The sequence below is a fragment of the Clupea harengus genome, chromosome 12 (assembly GCF_900700415.2).
Source record: "Clupea harengus chromosome 12, Ch_v2.0.2, whole genome shotgun sequence".
In the NCBI taxonomy this organism is placed as follows: domain Eukaryota; kingdom Metazoa; phylum Chordata; class Actinopteri; order Clupeiformes; family Clupeidae; genus Clupea; species Clupea harengus.
Window position 1 is genome coordinate 7,392,325 of NC_045163.1, and position 18,051 is coordinate 7,410,375.

General features: G+C 45.0%; 2 protein-coding genes across 3 annotated transcripts; one reads left to right on the plus strand and one right to left on the minus strand.

The window, feature by feature from the left end:
• The first annotated feature begins 238 nt into the window (after positions 1-238).
• LOC105890903 (glycerol-3-phosphate acyltransferase 4-like) lies at positions 239-14,463 on the plus strand. Of its 2 annotated transcripts, XM_031577696.2 has the most exons (14): positions 239-846; positions 1,628-2,070; positions 4,851-4,920; positions 5,919-6,252; positions 8,182-8,256; positions 9,077-9,166; positions 10,187-10,280; positions 10,646-10,761; positions 11,150-11,205; positions 11,902-11,987; positions 12,192-12,320; positions 12,851-12,930; positions 13,127-13,272; positions 13,312-14,463. In XM_031577696.2, exons 2-14 carry the CDS (start codon positions 1,903-1,905, stop codon positions 13,821-13,823), a joined length of 1,956 nt encoding a protein of 651 aa, XP_031433556.1. In that variant the 5' UTR covers positions 239-846; positions 1,628-1,902; the 3' UTR covers positions 13,824-14,463. The 2 variants fall into 2 exon arrangements, with proteins under 2 accessions (XP_031433556.1, XP_012672457.2); XM_012817003.3 differs by having other exon boundaries at positions 241-846; positions 13,127-14,463.
• A 1,626-nt stretch (positions 14,464-16,089) lies between these two features.
• On the minus strand, positions 16,090-17,288 carry LOC116222870 (homeobox protein Nkx-6.1-like). Its single transcript, XM_042709458.1, has 2 exons — positions 17,058-17,288; positions 16,090-16,857 (listed from the first exon to the last, which is right to left on the minus strand). The coding sequence occupies exons 1-2, from the start codon at positions 17,223-17,225 to the stop codon at positions 16,603-16,605; spliced, it is 423 nt and encodes a 140-aa protein (XP_042565392.1). The 5' UTR covers positions 17,226-17,288; the 3' UTR covers positions 16,090-16,602.
• Positions 17,289-18,051: the final 763 nt, after the last annotated feature.

Genomic DNA, 18,051 nt, shown 5'->3' on the forward strand with positions numbered 1-18,051 from the left:
CTCTCCCGTCTACCAGGCCGGGAGAAGCTGGCACCACTCTTCTCACTGGTTCTTGGGTAGAGACACAGCCAAACAGTGTGGTGTTTGGGTATGTGCTAGCACCTTACTTAAGGCCCTACATTCCTCAACGAAACATTGAACGTTTGTAACACCGACACACTCATCGAACATCAGGATAGTTTTCCTTTTAGACTTCTCCTGGCGTATTGTATTACTAATACAAAAACCGGAGCAGGTAGGAGTATTGTAAACAGGCATAACACACAGTGCAATGGTGGGCAAAGATGCCAATACACAAGAAAACTACACCAGGGCATTACAAATAACACACTCTTAACTACTAACAGACTAGTAACTAGTGCACGCAGAATTCTGGGAATTACATACAACCAGGAACCGCACAACTCCCCTTTGCACATATTGTCATACATTTGAAGCCATCTACTCTTATATGAAGTTATAAAAGTGGACATATTTAGCTAGTGATAGTGAAAATAGCAACAACTTTCTTTCTGTCGGTTTACTTTGTATGTCATTTTTCGTATGTCATTGTATTTAGTATTTTTAGTCCCGTTTTCTTTATGTGTGTCTAGGGGTATCACCTTGATGCATCCATTAAACTAACTCTAATCTATCGCTTTCTTTGAGACCGTCCCGACCACTCTCACGATTCTGTGCCTGTAACCTTCAGAGATGTGGCGAATGGCTCTCACCGTCGGAACAAACAGCATGCGGTGATCACGACTCCCTTATTTCGCTACCTATCATGCTAATGAAACATGTAGCTCCATGTGGTTTTCATACTCATGAACTTTCAGACGAATGTTTTCCAGGCTATGTGTATTGGTAAGTACCACTATAAGTACCAAACGCTAGGTTTTTTGGAATACGAGTTGGCGTGTCTTACGTTGCAGGCTAGCTATCATAGCTAGCAAGGCATATTGATGAGAATGTATGCTATTCTGCGTAGCTAGCTAGCTAACATTTAGCTTAGCTAGTGGGCTGATGAAATATCGTTAGCACTTCACAACAAGAATTTTGCTAGCAGTGATGCTATTACTTGACAAGTAACCCTTTCCTATACATATATCTACTATATAATATATACTGACTTTGAATGACAGAACCTAACGTTAGCTATATTTTCCTTGAAAGTTAGCCAAAACTAAATCAGCAGCGTTACGCCAATGTTATTGTTGTACCATGTGGCCGGCATAGGGCCAGCTAAACTCGGTTCACTAACGTTACCATAAAGTATTGGATAGCTAGAATACCAGTAGACCCTACATTCGCTGGCTGTAAATGTACAACTTTGGCCACAACGTTGTTCAGTAACGTTACTGAAACAAGTGAATAGGTCGAGTTATGTAAACAGTAGAATGAATGAATGAATTAGAAGGTAACCTAATAATGATAATGTGACGACTACCCTATCAGGATAATTATTCTCGTTTGAGTATTCATGACTCGCAGACTAACATTTAGATAGCTTCCAGTTCTGTTTTGAATCTGTTTGGATTGTCATCATCCTAACAGTTTGCCTCTAATAGGTAGCTAAGGATAGTGCTCAATCTTCAGAACTTAAAGCAACCCCCTCTTTCTCTCTGTCTCTTTGTCTTCATATCAGAGGTTCGAATCCCAGTTATGGTAAAGCAGGGGTAGACACTTGGTTGTGGTATTGTTTGCCACCAGAAGAAAAGCATCCCTAGCTTTAAGGTGAATGGAGCTGGACCCCTTCACCTCCTGTCCTGACCACAGCACCAAGCTCCCCATGTGCTAATGAATATGCCTCAAGAGTGCCATCAGAGGCAGAGGAGCTTTTAAAGAAACAGGAGGACTGATCGTCATCATCCTCATCTCCCAGACCGTCAGCAGGTCTGCAAGTCTGCCCTATCCTGCAGGATGGCCTCCTATCTGGTCCCCTTCGACAGCCTGCTGTGTATGCTGTTGGGCATCTCCTTCACCGTGTGGGTCACTCTCCTCCTTGTCTTCATCATCGTGCCGGCCATATTTGGCGTGTCCTTCGGCATACGACGTCTCTACATGAACGCCCTGATCAAACTGTTTGAGGTGAGAGAGAGTGTGTGTATTTGTGTGTTTGTGTATTTCCGTGTATGAATATGTTTATACATTGTTTAAAAAACAGAGCTTGTATTGTAAGCAAAGGTAAAGACACACAAACACACACAGATATCCTTTCTCTCCCTTTTCTTTCCTTGATGCTTTGTGTTGTTGATATTGAACTGAACGTATGCTTAGTTGTTTACACAAGCTGTCGATTAGGTCCTTAGCTCCTGTGTGTGTACGCATATGTGTGTGTGTGTGTGTGTGAGAGAGTGTCATTGACTGAATACTCCTTGTGTGTGTTCCCCTTCTATAAGTGGACTTCTTACCACACTCCCAGTTCAAATGTTCATGGCCATGGAGCCTGTGCTGTTATCAAAGGCTTGCAACATTCAGCAGAGCGAAGGCAGACATTCATGTATCACTGACCTTGGCTGTGTCACTGCCTGACTCTACCTAACAACAACACGAGCTCCCAACAGATACAATCACGGCTGATTACACAGGCCTTGATGCCATTCCTCTAAAGGCATGCCTGACTGTGACTGCGTGTCTGCTGAGACTGTTGGATTGGAACTCGCGTCTCTCTCCTCTCTTCTTCCCTCTCATCCTCGTCCTAGAGGCATCCATGCCAGCTCAGCAGTTTGCATGCGCACACACACACACACACACACACACACACACACGCTCGCCCAGAGCTATAAAAAGCGCGAGATGAAAGCAGTGGAGCGAGACAGAGACGCAGGGAAGGGTGACCCACCGAGTGGTCCTTTCTATTTCTATTAAAGGCTTCGGCTACTGCTGCTGCCTCTGCTCCATTAAGGCCTTCTTAACCCCTGTTGAAATGAGATCTGGGCACGCACCCAACACTCACATTTTTAAAGGAAGAGGACGTACAGTACACAGTTCCTGTTCTGTTGACAGAAAGTCCACCTTAATTATATCACAGTTGCCTTCATTTTAGGCTGGTTGGTATACTGTGATGTCGCAGAGTGAAAGGACCGTGGACCTTCCTCTTAAATCGTTCAATAAATATTGAAGTATTTTCTAATGTTTAACACAAAAACAGCATAGCCATTTTAAACCCTGAATATGCACACATACACACACTAACACACGCACACACACATGCATGCACACAGACACACACTAACACACGCACACGCACACACATGCACACACACACATGCATGCACACACACACACTTGTGTAGGTGACTTTGTGACTTAAACCAACAACATATAATATATTGTAGATCTTGTAGCTACATCATAGATATCAGCCAAACCTTGAATCCTCAAAGCTGAGGGCTCTTGATTGGGACAGGCATCCTCACGAGACAGAAGACAGAAGTCTAGACTAGCATATTGATTAAAGTTCCCCGGCACTAGAATTCTGGCGCAGGGCCGTTTTAGATTCGGAAATACTACTACAACAGTAGGCATATTATGCTACATACACTGTCTGGAGACCAACGGAGGAAAAGTTTGAAAGATAGTATAGAATAGTCTGTTTTTGATGGCTTTGACCTTTTGCTGATGCTATTTGGACCTTTCAAGTTAATGTTTAGAAATGATTAGATTTGGTGTTCTTGTCTTCTGAAACAGGTTGATAAGCGCCACAGCCATTATCCATCTGGCTTGTACAGTTCGCTAGGCAATGTTTTTAGCTCTTATACCACAAACATATCTCTTATGTCTTCCATTTGTGTTTTGTTTGTGCGCCTACATTTAGTTTATTTTGAGTGTATAACAGTAGCCTAGATATGCAATCACATTCAGTCGACATCAACACTTCAAGTCACGCACACAAGATGTAAGAACAAGATGTATTTTGATGAAGAATGGAAACTAAATATAAAATAGCTGCAAGAAGCGATGTGGGGGCCAAGCAGCCCAGCAGGGCAGAGTTGCCATGGAAACTTGATGCCATCAAGGGCATGGTTGTAAGTACCCACAGCAAGTTTCAAGTGAATTGATACAAGATTGGCCGAGGTATGAACTTTTGATTGTAATGGACATTCTTTTCAAATTTTAAAATCCGTCTGACACATCAGGCACAGACATTTTCCTTGCTTTAATCCCTGCTCGCAGCAAATGTAAAGACTATGTGGTCTCTTTGTGTGGGTGGGTCTGTCAGTGTGAACTTGGAGATATATTTTTAAAATTAGGTTTCCTTCTGAGGTCAGACAGGAACTGATGTCTGTGTCCTCTGGTTGTGAGCTGCTTCTGAAGTTGACTCATACCCCACCCCATCGCCACTAATCTTAATGGCGGTAAAGTACACATTCCGTAATGTCATTGACCTGTGTGGGTTTATTTAGACAAGGTTTGAGTACACAGCACACATGCGACCAGCTGACACCCATAATTATTATTGTCAGAGTTCGTCCTCCCTGATGGTTTCCACGGAAGCTCAGACGCTGCAGGATTAGTGTTGCATAACTAGTAGACACAGTCAGCAGGAGATTGTGTGTGAAACGGATATAAGAACTGTCTCTGAGGATGTGTTTGTATGTTTTCTTCTGAGTGTGTCTGAATCTCTTAAGATTGTGTGTTATTTTCCAGTCTGTTGATGTTTTCTCTGTGTGTGTGTGTGTGTGTGTGTGTGTGTGTCCGTGTATTATCTCCAAAGAGTATTTATGTTGTACTGTGGGGAGTTTGTGTACTAACAGAGTGTGTGTTGTTTTGCAGTCTCTGTGTGTGTGTTATCTCCTAAGTGTGTGTGTTATTTTGCAGTCAGTGTTCAGATGTTATCTCTGAAAGTGTGTGTGTTGTGTCCTCAGTGGGCTACTCTACGTATGGAGAGGAGAGCAAGAGAGACGAACCAGGAACTCTACAAACCCTACAGTAACGGTGAGATCTCCCGCCCGACACAGGAGCACACTCCTGGATAGAGGCACTGACCTCGACACAAGAACACACTACAGACCAGCAACATTCACACAGACACAAGAACACACAACAGGCCAGCAACATTCACACAGACACAAGAACACACAACAGGCCAGCAACATTGCAATTATGCAAACACACTACTGAGCAGAGCGCAGACTGTGTTTATACTTACAGTATGGCACAAGTGAGAGTCGGGTTGGTAAAGGATATCCTCACAGCTGTGATTACCTACGGCCGAATCACAGCTGTGAGGATATCCTTTACCAACCCGACAAACGCAAGTGTCATATTGCCTTTATACAGCAGTTCTACGACCAACTAATTGAGTTTGATGACACCAGATTTTGAAAACTGTCAAATGCAACATTTAATTCCATTAATTCACTTTGAATGAATGGAATGTTGCATCGTACAATTCAACAGTTAAAGTATATCAAACACGGAGTGAGTACTGGTGGTCAAGAGTCAGAGTGAGATTGTTCCAGGGTATCCTCACTCATGCAATGGCTCTTGTCCAATCAGAAATGTATAAATCTAAATTTAAAAAGGACCGGATCCAACTGTTTTACAAATGTCTTTTCCCAATGGGCTTCATTCTGAAATCAGAGAGAAACTGCTGTCTAGCTCCCCTTGATTGTGAGCCACTCTTGAGGTTGACTCTTAAACCTCATGTGGACCTAACCCAGACATGATAACAGACCATAGGCTAGGCTGGTATTAATGCTTACCTTTTACAGAGTATATAGAGGGTGTTCAACTATTCACCATTTATTAGCTTTCACTATTCTAGCCATCACCTTCATTTTTGGGGTGTGTGTCATTTCTCTCAGACACAACAAACTAATACAGGCATCATTCTGATGTTTCAATGCTGTCTATAACACACTCTCCCTTTCTCTGTGTCACTCCCCCCCCCCCCCACACACACACACACACACACACACTAACACTAACAGGCATAGGCATCATAGCTAAGGAGCTGGTGACTGTGGAACAGGAGATTCAGGACTTGCGTAGCAACAGCTCCAGTGGCCCCAGCGCCGGCGGCAGTGGTGGCGGGGGTCCGGCGTCCTCGGCGGAGTTTGAGGTGGCAGACATCTTTTCGTTCTGCCGGCGTGGCGTGGAGAGCATCGTGGACGACGAGGTGACCAAGCGGTTCACACCCGAGGAGCTGGAGAGCTGGAACCTGTTGACCCGCAGCAACTACAACTTCCAGCACATCAGCACACGCCTCACTGTCCTCTGGGGGCTCGGAGTGATCATCAGATACGGCTTCCTGCTCCCGCTCAGGTGTGTGTTGTGTTGTGCTGTGCTGTGTTGTGTTGTGTTGTGTGGTGCAAGCAAGGATAAGTGGGGAGGGGGGTTATATATGTAACGTTGGTTACAGGGTTACGTGTTTCTTAGTATCCTAGGGTGAAGGTTTTGTGTGAAAAGTTGGTTAAACCAACAACATTGCTATTTACCCATGCATAGCATGACTAATGGAGATGGAGGTGAAGAGAGATAGAAGAAACGAAGAGAAGGGTGGAGAGCGAACGAGTGAGAGAGAGAGAGCAGAGGAAAAGGGTAGTTATGTTAGCAGTGGCCTTTTTGGTCTGTTGTATATAAGTCCAGTATTCTTGTGTCCTGTGTGAATCAGTACTGCTTTGGCAATATAAATAAGTGTGTATTTGTCATGCCAATTATGTTTTGTTTAATTAAATTGTCTTGAATTGAATTGAGTTGATTTGATTGGAATTAGAAGAGGGAAGGAGGAGAGAGAGAGTGTAGTGAGGCCAGACAGAGCATGCTGATGGGTAGAGAGAGACAGAGGAGAAGGAGGAGAGAGAAAGAGAGAGTGATGAGGGAAGGATAGAGAGAAGAAAAAAGGGACAGAGAAAAGGAGAGAGGGAGAGAGAGTGATGAGGAAAGGATACAGAAAATGAGAGAACGAAGAAAAAAGGAGAGAGGATGATGAAAGGATAGACAGAATAAGAGCGAGGAAAAAGGAAGTGTTAGAGAGAGAGAGAGAGTGAGTGATGATGAAGGGAGTAGAGAGGGCAAATGTCCTCCTCTTTGTCCAGTTCGTGCTGAGGAGGATGAATGGTCGGGGGGGCAATGAAACATCAGCCAGTTATTTCAGCTCATCTGCTGTTTACAGGGTCTGTGACCTTCTCTATTAGGATATTTGGTATTTTTCCTTTTATTTATCTGACTCCTGTATGCTCAGAGTTCACTGCCAAGAAGAAAGACTGCGGGGGGCTGTAGAGGTTGAAGAATAATGGTGTGTGTTGCGAGTGGTGTGGAGTTAGCTGAAGGACAAACTGTGAAAAAAATGTCTTATCTGGATTGAAAACAGATGCTGTGCGTGGGGTTGTGAAAGTAACAGTATAATTGATGAAGATGTTTGACCAGCATGTTAGCTGCCAGCTCAAACAGCCCTTTGGGATCTGTGTCTGTGTCTGTGTGTCTGTGTGTGTAAAAAAGGTGAATGAGGAGTTTACTAGGGGACACAGGGCAATCCTCATAACCCCATGCAGGAGAAACTCACACAGAGTACACACAGTAACTTGGCACATGATTGGAGCAGAGGAGAAAAGTGGGATAGGACAGTGACTCGGTAGAAAGGTGGGACAGGACAGTGACTCGGGAGGAAGGTGGGATATGACCGTGACTCGGGAGAAAGGTGTATATGACAGTGACTCAGGTATTAGAGGGAGATGGTTGAGACGTGTGTGTGTGTGTGTACATCTACCCCAGTCAAATGGAGGCCTGCGTGTTACTCTGGCTCAGTAGGGTTCTCATTAGGTGGAAAGGGTAAATTGCTGGTCTTATAAACAGTGCTGGGGTGACAGAGAGGCCCCCTGGCCTCTTGGCATGATGAATGTGTGTGTGTGTGTGTGTGTTAATATGTTTTTGATTGTGTGTGTGTGTGCGCGTTGGCATGTTTATGATCGTGTGTGTGGTTCTCTTGCGTAACAGCGGAAAGGAGTCAAGATCAAAATGAAGCATGCCAAAATGGCTGACTCCCAGTCTACAAACTGTAAAATATGGGAGAAATAAATTGCGACGTACCGCAGAATCGAATTGCAATACTTGATGTATCTTAATATGTAAAGAATTGCAATAATTTCATATCGTGGCCCAAATATCGTGAACGTATCGTGTTGTCGCCTATGTGGCGATTCCCACCCGTACTGTGTGGTGTATGTGTGTTTTATGATGTGTGTGCCTTCGCAGGGTGACTCTGGCCTTCACTGGAGTGGGTCTGCTCGTGGTGCTCACCGCCCTTGTGGGCCTCCTTCCCAACAGCTGGTAAGAACAGAGGAGCCCCTCCCTTTATCAGCACATCTGTAGTCAAACAACACAGCATCAGTCAAACAACACAGCATCAGTCAAACAACACAGCATCAACCAAACAACACCGCATCAGTCAAACAACATCGCATCAACCAAACAACACAGCATCAACCAAACAACACCGCATCAGTCAAACAACATCGCATCAACCAAACAACACAGTATCAGTCAAACAACACAGTATCAGTCAAACAACACAGCATCAACCAAACAACACCGCATCAGTCAAACAACATCGCATCAACCAAACAACACAGTATCAGTCAAACAACACAGTATCAGTCAAACAACACAGCATCAACCAAACAACACCGCATCAGTCAAACAACATCGCATCAACCAAACAACACAGCAGTTAAAAAACACAGCATCAGTCAAACAACACAGCAGTTAAAAAAACACAGCATCAGTCAAACAACACCGCATCAACCAAACAACACAGTATCAGTCAAACAACACAGCATCAACCAAACAACACAGTATCAGTCAAACAACACAGCATCAACCAAACAACACGGCATCAGTCAAACAACACTGCATCAGTCAAACAACACAGCATCAGTCAAACAACACAGCAGTTAAAAAACACAGCATCAGTCAAGCAACACCGCAGCAGTTAAACAACACAGCTTTGTCTAGACTAGAGTGACAGTAAATACAACACAAAAGGCAACATCTGTGTGTGTCTCTGACATTGTGTGTTTCTGTGTGTGTCCCTATATCTTTGGCTGTGTATGGGTTTGTGTATGTACCTGTATCTGTGTTTTGCACTCAGCATGAAGAGCTACCTCAGTGAGAAGGTTCACCTGATGTGTTATCGGATCTGCGTGAGGGCTCTGACTGCCATCATCACCTACCATGACAGGTGAAGACACACACACACACACACACACACACACACACACACACACACACACACACACACACATACACATACACATACACATACACACACACACACACACACACACAGACAGACAGACACACACAAACAGACAGACACACGAGTGGGCTTTACCCACTACTGTACACACACACACTGAAAGTGTGCTTCACCTATGACACTTTCCCTTACAGTCACAATACTGTACCAGTAACTTGACTGTACGTTACCAGTCTTTTGTAACTTGTTATCACATGTTTTCTACATTGTGTACATTAACAACATTTAGCCCACCACTCCTTTGCTTAGTACAGACTTCCTCTCAGAAATATCTTACTTACTAAGCTCTGCTGTATCAGCAGCAGATAAAATAGTCTGTTGTTACAGATGCTCTTATCTGAAGATCATATCCACTACTCCCTCATGTGTTATAAACCAATACTCAAATACCTTTGGGATCACATCTACGCCATCTACACTGCATCACTCCACAGCAGTTGGCAGTCTGAACCAGGCCATCATCAGATCTAAAGATTCAGTTCATTTCACCTAACGCTCAACTGACTCTGCCCCTCCAATCACCAGCAGATCTTAGGCTCCCACACACACATACCACACACTCACCTCCCAGACACTTTTTTCCCACACTCTCAGACATCATGGCACCAGGCTGAAGCCTGCACCACTGTGCTCCAGTATGACGGCATTCAGGCTAAGGTGCGGTCCGTGATTGTGATGCAATACACTTTTTTTTTTGTCAAATTGTCAGCGATTACTTCTCACGGTCCTGTAGCTGTCCGTTTAGAGTGTTTCTACACAGTCCTGGCTCTGTCAATGGGAACAAGGTGGCTCGGACCCTGCCAATCTACAATGTTGCTTTAGGAGCACGGAAGGGAGGGGTGCAATTTGATTGGCTATTGAGCTCAAAATATCAACAACCTCTCACCAGGATTGAGGACTGTACCAATAATGGGAATGTTATGACCTTTGACACCCCTACAGTGAGAACAAGCCCAGGAACGGAGGCATCTGTGTGGCCAATCACACCTCTCCAATTGATGTCATCATCCTGGCTAGTGATGGCTGCTATGCAATGGTATGTGTGTGTGTGTGTGTGTGTGTGTGTGTGTGTGTGTGTGTTTGTGGAGCATGGGCAACCAATGCCCATCAAACCAATCTAGAATATTAAGATTCTACCATTATCTGGAATTTTGTAATATTGTATTCATTGTAATGGATCCTGGATTTTTTTTTAAAATTTATTTTGATTGATCCTGTCTATTGATGTCGATGACTGATCGATCCTAACTGTACTGATTTTGATGCATCCTGACTGCATTGATCATGACTTCTCCTGAATGTATTTATCGCAAGTGATGTGAGTGTTGTATTGATTGTGAATTATCCCGATGTTTTTAGTTGATTTTGATTGACCCAGAGTGTTCTCATCTGTTTTGGCAGGTTGGCCAAGTGCACGGTGGGCTGATTGGGATCATTCAGAGAGCCATGGTCAAGGCCTGTCCTCACGTCTGGTTTGAGCGCTCCGAAGTCAAAGACCGCCACCTGGTGGCCAAAAGGTAGCACTAGCGCCACTTCTTTAGAAATTCATGAAGCTTTCACAACCTGTTTTTTGGGTATCGGTAAAGCATGTGTCATGTGTTATTTCCTCTCAAGCATCTTAACTCATAGGAAAGCCTGTTGTATTTAAGTTGATGATTTAGGGCCATTCCAGTGTCATGTGTTCATGTTACAATCTTGCTGTTGTAGAGTAGTGGATAGCAGATGGCAATTCAGATGTTAGATTCATGAGAAAACCGGATGCAATAAAAACAATGACATTGCTCTGAGTGTAAGCATATTGCGCATGCGTCAGTGCTGAAGAAAAAACCTCAGCTGTAAGGAATGTGATTTGGCTTCAGAAGCATGGCACTGATCCAGCACGCTCTCCTCTCTCTCCTCTCCCAGGCTTAGTGACCACGCGGCGGACAAAACCAAGCTACCTATCCTCATATTCCCAGAGGGTGAGTAGCGGCTAACAGAGCCAAGGCTAGAGCGGAACACGGCGGCTAACAGAGCCAAACACAGCAGCTAACAGAGCCATTTACATTTACATTTTACATTACATTTAGTCATTTAACAGACGCTTTTATCCAAAGCGACTTACAAGGAATTTGCATTTATACATCAGGAGCAGTTAGGGGTTCAGTGACTTGCTCAAGGACACTCACACATTTGGTAAGGAGGAGTCTGGATACGAACCAGCAACCTTCCAACCACTAAACGACTCCTCTACCTCCTGTACCACGGCCAAGGCCAGAGCTGAACACGGCGGCTGACAGCCCTGACCAACCCAAACACCTGCTGAAGGCAGAGCTGGGAGGTGCTCCAAGAATGTGGTTTAGTGGCAAACCTTATGCCATATGGCTTTGTTTTGCTAGGAGAATGAAGCCATGGGGCTCTTTTTTTTTTTTTAGGAGGTTTACCACATACTGTGAGTTAACTTGGCTAGGTTTGTCACTAAACCACGTTCTTAGAATACCTCACTGGTAGATTCAGGCCATAACAATATCTGTGTCGGATCAGGGTCTGATGCAAGATCAGGGGCGGGTTCAGTGCCATCTTGGTTCAGCTGATATGTGATTGGTGGCAGGGACACCGGGGAGTGTGTTGTTGTGGTGTGAACGTGTTCTCTCTCTGTCTCTCTCTCCTCCCACCAGGCACCTGCATCAACAACACATCCGTCATGATGTTCAAGAAGGGCAGCTTTGAGATCAACTGCGTCGTCTACCCTGTAGCCATTAAGGTGAGAGTGCTGAGAGCCCTCCTTAGCATGTGCAACATTATATGGACAGCAAGAAAGCAAACAATAAAGTAGTGATTAGTCCATTAATAGCTTTATTTACTTCAACCTCTCTTTCTCTCTCTCTCCCCCACTGCTCTTTTTTTCCCCCTTTCGTTTCCTTATTTTCTCTCTCTCTCTCTCTCTCTCCATCCCACCTCGGTGTAGTATGATCCTCGCTTTGGGGATGCCTTCTGGAACAGCAGTAAGTTTGGGATGGTCAGCTATCTCCTGCACATGATGAGCAGCTGGGCCATCGTCTGCAGCGTCTGGTACCTGCCCCCCATGAGTAGAGAGGTAACACACACACTAACACACACATACACTCCACATTCCACACCCCTTTCCCATTCACACTCACACTGAAAGCCGTTTATTTATCTCTATTTTACGTTCCGGTGTTGTGTGGGAATGTGAGCAGAATGGTAAGTCACCCAAAGTCTATCCCTTGGTGACTTAGTAACATTATCAATAATCTCCTGCCATGGTGTCCATGTTAATGCGCCGCGTGATGCTAGTGCAGTTTAGCGCTGTGTGATGCTAGTGCAGTTTAGCGCTGTGTGATGCTAGTGCAGTTTAGCGCCGTGTGATGCTAGTGCAGTTTAGCGCCGTGTGATGGTAGTGCAGTTTAGCGCCGTGTGATGCTAGTGCAGTTTAGCGCTGTGTGATGCTAGTGCAGTTTAGCGCCGTGTGATGCTAGTGCAGTTTAGCGCTGTGTGATGCTAGTGCAGTTTAGCGCTGTGTGATGCTAGTGCAGTTTAGTGCCCTATGCTGTTCCTGTATGCTGCCAGTGTAAGTTTACCACCCCTGATCTCTCTGCTCCACAGGAGGGGGAGGATGCCGCTCAGTTTGCCAACCGGGTCAAATCTGCCATTGCCAGGAAGGGAGGACTGGTGGACCTGCTCTGGTGAGTACACCATCAGACAATGCACACCATCTTCACACACCATTGGGTAATATACATAAAGGACATACTGTTTACAGGGTCCTCTGTGTGGACATGTGGACACTAATATTTCTATCTCTGTTCCTCCTCCTTTACTTGTGTGTGTGTGTGTGTGTGTCTGTGTGTGTGTGTGTGTGTGTGTGTGTGTATATTACAGGGACGGTGGTCTGAAAAGGCAGAAGGTGAAGGAGGCTTTTAGGGAGGAGCAGCAGAAGCTCTACAGTAAAGTGCTGGTGGGCCTCCAGGAGGGAAGCGAGTACTGCTGCCACCAGGGCGGCGCTCTGGAGGACCAGGACTGCCCATGTGACCAGACTGGACCTGCAGAAGACCAGCACTGCCCATGTGACCAGACTGGACCTGCAGAAGACCAGCACTGCCCATGTGACCAGACTGGACCTGCAGAAGACCAGCACTGCCCATGTGACCAGACTGGACCTGCAGAAGACCAGGACTGCCCATGTGACCAGACTGCACCTGCAGAAGACCAGCAGTGGCCATGTGACCAGACTAGACCAGCAGAAGACCAGCACAGCCCATGTGACCAGACTGGACCTGCAGAGGACCAGCACTGCCCATGTGACCAGATCAGCGCGGCAGAGGACCACGGGCACTCCTACGCCCAAAGAGGGACTATGGAAGATTGTGGGCAATACTGCGACCAGGCTGGCACTGTTGAGGCTGATGAGCATTCTTATGAGCACACTGACACTGTGCAGGACCCTAAGTGCCTCTGTGATTGGACTGGCAGTGTGGACGATGGTGGGCACTCCTGTGACTTGACTGACACTGGTGTGCAGGACTGTGGGCACTCTTTTAAACAGACTGCCATTGTGGAGGATCCTGGGTGCTCCTGAGAATAGGCAGCTGGCACTGAATGCTGCCACTGTGCCAAACAACTCTTAATCTGACCAGACGGGTGTCTGCAACCCGGGAGTGGGGAACCCACAGCCAGCCTGGCCCAGAACGGAACCCCTGGGCGGGGTACCGCTCTGGGACGTTCCCCCCTAAGAGACTGGAGCCTGCTGGAGCTCTGGCTCTCTGCTGTCTTAAGTTGTCACGGGTCTCCTGATTGCGTTTAAAGGAGTTTTTTGTTTGTGAAATTTGTATTTAGCGTTTTGCACACTTTGCACGACAAACACAGGGATTAGTTTATTTTATTTACTTGAGGTTGTTCAGCTGAAGAATGTTATTAGCATTAGTTTATTTTATTTCACTTGTTAATAGTTGTTAGTTGTGTGAGGTTTACGGTTCTGCATGTTCAGGTGTTGGGGGCGGGGGGTGAGAGAGGGTGATGGGAGAGAAATGAGGGATGTATTCAGGTGAAAGAAATAAAGAAAAAGGAGAATGAAAGAGGGAAGAAAGAAGGAAGAATGCAAGGGAGGAGATTACAGGGATGACTGTTGGCCAGTGGCGCTAGCTCAGAACTGTGTGCAAGGTGTGTTTTGTTTGTTTATTTTAAAATAAAAACACCATGTGTGCTCCTTTTTAATTCTGCATCTGTGGTAGTCATCCATCAGTCCTCGGCTCTCTGCACAGCATGATAGAGTACTGGCTAATTGTGTGTAATGTGGATGAAGCTCAGGCTGGACTGCTCTTACCCCATCCATCTGCAGAGAGCGCAGCCGTTAGCTAACCTCTGCCTCTGAAGGGGGTAGCTGTGCGGAAGGTGTGCGGATGGGAACTCTTCTGGCCGTGATGCTGGCTTGGTGTGTTTGTGTTTGCGTTTGTGTGTTTATTTGTTGCCCACTTCCTCATACAGCTGTGTTTAGGTGAGCAGTTAGCGTGGGTTTGTCCTTACTTAACCTCTCACTCTCCCACCTCTTTGCCTCTCTTTCTCCTCTCTCTCCTTATCTCTCTGTACTCTATTTCTCGTTCTCTCTTTCTATCTTTCAATCTCTCTCCTCTTTTTCCCCTCTCTCTGCCTTTTTCTTCTTTCTCTTTATCTAGCTCACTTTCTATCGATCTCTCTCGTCTCTCTCACACACTTTTTCCTTTTTCTCACTTCTCATCTCTGCTCTGTCTACCATATCCTCTTTTCTCTGCTAACTGCAGTTGTGTTAAGACTAATAGAGGAACTGTGTGTGAGAGAGAGAGATAGAGAGTGTATAATAATAATAACAATGTATTTCACCTCACCTCTCCCCTCATTTGTTCTCATTCACTGCTGACCCTGATGTGTGTGTGTGTGTGTGTGAGTGTGAGTGTGTGTTTACACACATGCTCTCCGCAGGGTATGGAGACACAGATGCATCCGGAAATCTCTAGTAGTGGCTTATTTTGACACAGGTCTCAGTACAGGAAAGAGCTTGTGTGTGTGTGACCCCACTGGGGAGACATTTTTGTGTTTAGTGAAATTCACGGGTGTGTTACAGAGATATGGGCCTTTGATAGTCTAAATTGTGTGTGTGTGGGAGAGAGAGAGAAATAACCCTATCATTTCCTTGGGCTGTACCCATTCATATCAGCAAATGCTGTAGATTATGGTAGGCTTTCCCGACACGACTGTGTACACAACTCATTTATGTACCACACAAAGGCCTATACTCCTTACTAGGGTGGGGCCTTGTACTTTAATACACACGAACATCACATCAATCCAACAAGGCTCTTACACAGGAATGATATGGGGATGCATATCTACATTCACAAGCAGGGTAGCACTGATCAAATCAATTCTTTCTTTGCCATCTTCTAAAGGAAGAGACTGAACTCATTCAACCAAAAACTCTACTAGCAAGTCTTTCTAGTTCGTAAATTTGTTATACCAGTTACACACACACACACACGCCAGCAAGCTCTGTGCCCGGTGGCTACCGCTACCGTGCCAGACATATGGTTCCACTGATATGCTATGTGTGTGGTTGGTGTAGAGCCAAGACCAAAGGAACAGGACTGGCGTGACTGTGATTGCTGTGAAAGCCTGTTGTGTGTGAAGTGTGTGTGTGTAAAGGTAAAGGTGTTCAGAGCTTCTGTAAGAACCTGTTGCCTTCCCACTCTGTTTATCGCTGCCCATTCATGTGTGAGTGTTAAATGCTAATCCAAACACAGTGTGTCAGCGCGCACAAATGCATCCAAGGTGTCGGGACAACACATCAGAAAATCTGCGTACAGTCTGCAATTCTGGCAAAAGATTGCCGAAATTTGAACTCCATGGCCAATAAAATAAACTCCTCCCTTCAGTGCCCATGAAGGAACATTGTTAATTAGCTGGAACAGTGTAGTGCTTGGCCTGAGCCACAATATGTCTCCCTTGACAAAGCCAGGACTGTGTAGGAACACAAACACAACGAACACCAAGAGGACTGTGAGAAAAACAAGTGAGTTGGATTAGAATCATGGACTCTTAATTGGAATGTAGACGTCTAACCCTTGCAGAATACAAGGTCAGAAGTGCTGAGGGTCCTCACTTGTGGCATGCTATCCAGATACCACACACAATCTAGTCTCCATAACCAGTCTTACAGAGTTGAGTGATTGTGTGTATGTTTTGCCTGGTATTTACATCATCATTTAGCTCATCCATGGCTCCCTGCATGTGAAGGGCTTATGGTCAGAAGTCTTCTTTGATTGCATCCCTTCCCAGATTGCATCTGTTCCGCCCACAGACACACATCCACCCCCTCACAACCAACCTCACACAACTTCGCTGTGTGAGAAGTGTGTACGTACAGTCTGGTCTGCGGTAGCCATGTGCTGGGCTGGACACCTGGGGATCTTCCTATGACGCTGCAGTAACCTTTGAACCCGGTCATCGTCGGTATTGGGGTCCAGTGGTTTGTCATAGTCCCAATCCAGCTGAGGCCCGTCCTGAGCAGGTTTGACCCGTGTTCTCTCAGCTTCTGACCCAACTGTCTTCCTCCACTTAGTCCTGCGGTTCTGGAACCACACCTGTAACATGAGGACACAGAGGGGATCAGATGGAGCGCAGGATTGTGAATGAGATACTCTGAACAAATTAAGATCATCTACATGTACAAACAAACAAGCTTGAGGTTAATCAAAGATATGGTATGTAAAAGGTGTTTGTAACCAGAGTGATTGGATAAATGACACAGGTAACCACACAGCCTATCATCATGTGATCTCACCTTCACCTGAGAGTCAGTCATTCCGAGAGAGAGCGCCAGCCGTTGTTTCTCCATGGATGGCAGGTATTTGTTTTGTTCAAATGCTTTCTCCAGGACAAAAATCTGGTACCCACTGAAAGTAGGTCTGGTTTGCTTCTTCTTGCGAATTTTCTGTTCTGAAGTTAACATACAGCACACAGCAATTCACATCTGAATTACCCCTCTGAATAATTTTTAGGAAATAAGTTGAAGAGACCTAGAAGAAGCTCATTGGCTTATCTTCTTCATAAGCACCTTTCTAATGATTTATACCTACTAACATAATATGTGTACATATATGTGTACTAGTTTATATTCAGGGTTGGGTAGCAACTAGTATGTAACGAGTTATGTAATTAAATTACAAAATAAAATTGTTATCCATTATGGTTACTGCGAAAACAATATGTAATACATTTTTTTGGTGATTACACAGGTGACACATCCGAAAATATATTCTTTTCAGCAAAAAGCTTATATATAGACTATCAGTGGTGGAATGTAACGAAGTATTTTTACTTTCCTGGGTACTTGTACTTTTACTTAAGTACTAAACTTCAGTACTTCCTCCACCACTGTAGACTATAACTTATATGTAGACTATAACTTTCGTTCTGTTCCTTTGCAACTTTTCACCGCTAGACGGGCTTCATTCATTTGGCAGTATACGCTCAAATGTTGAGTTTTGTTTTTGATTGGTTCTCTTGTTTGAGTTTGCCACGCCTCCCATTGCCAATCCAAAAGTAAACGAAAGTAATGAAATGAATGAAATAAATTACACTATCTGTTACATTTTTAACAGGGTAACTAGTCATCTATTATATTTCAAAAGTAACCTTCCCAACCCTGCTTACATTGTGCATCTGTGTATGAATGGAGAATCTGATAACTTGCCTTCTCTCTGCTGTGGCTCTTCTCTCTTCAGTCCTGCGTCTCCATGCGTGTCCCTACCATGGGCCTTAAAGTCCCCCCTGGG

What these genes read in the sequence shown, in the direction of transcription:
- LOC105890903 (XM_012817003.3), top strand. Translation starts at nt 1,903, where the DNA reads ATGGCCTCCTATCTGGTCCCCTTCGACAGCCTGCTGTGTATGCTGTTG. An exon ending in CCCTGATCAAACTGTTTGAG is followed by an intron (nt 2,071 to 4,850) that starts GTGAGAGAGAGT and finishes TTGTGTCCTCAG; the next exon opens with TGGGCTACTCTACGTATGGA. An exon ending in GGCTTCCTGCTCCCGCTCAG is followed by an intron (nt 6,253 to 8,181) that starts GTGTGTGTTGTG and finishes GTGCCTTCGCAG; the next exon opens with GGTGACTCTGGCCTTCACTG.
- LOC116222870 (XM_042709458.1), bottom strand. Translation starts at nt 17,225, where the DNA reads ATGTTAACTTCAGAACAGAAAATTCGCAAGAAGAAGCAAACCAGACCT. An exon ending in TGACTGACTCTCAGGTGAAG is followed by an intron (nt 16,858 to 17,057) that starts GTGAGATCACAT and finishes CTCATGTTACAG; the next exon opens with GTGTGGTTCCAGAACCGCAG.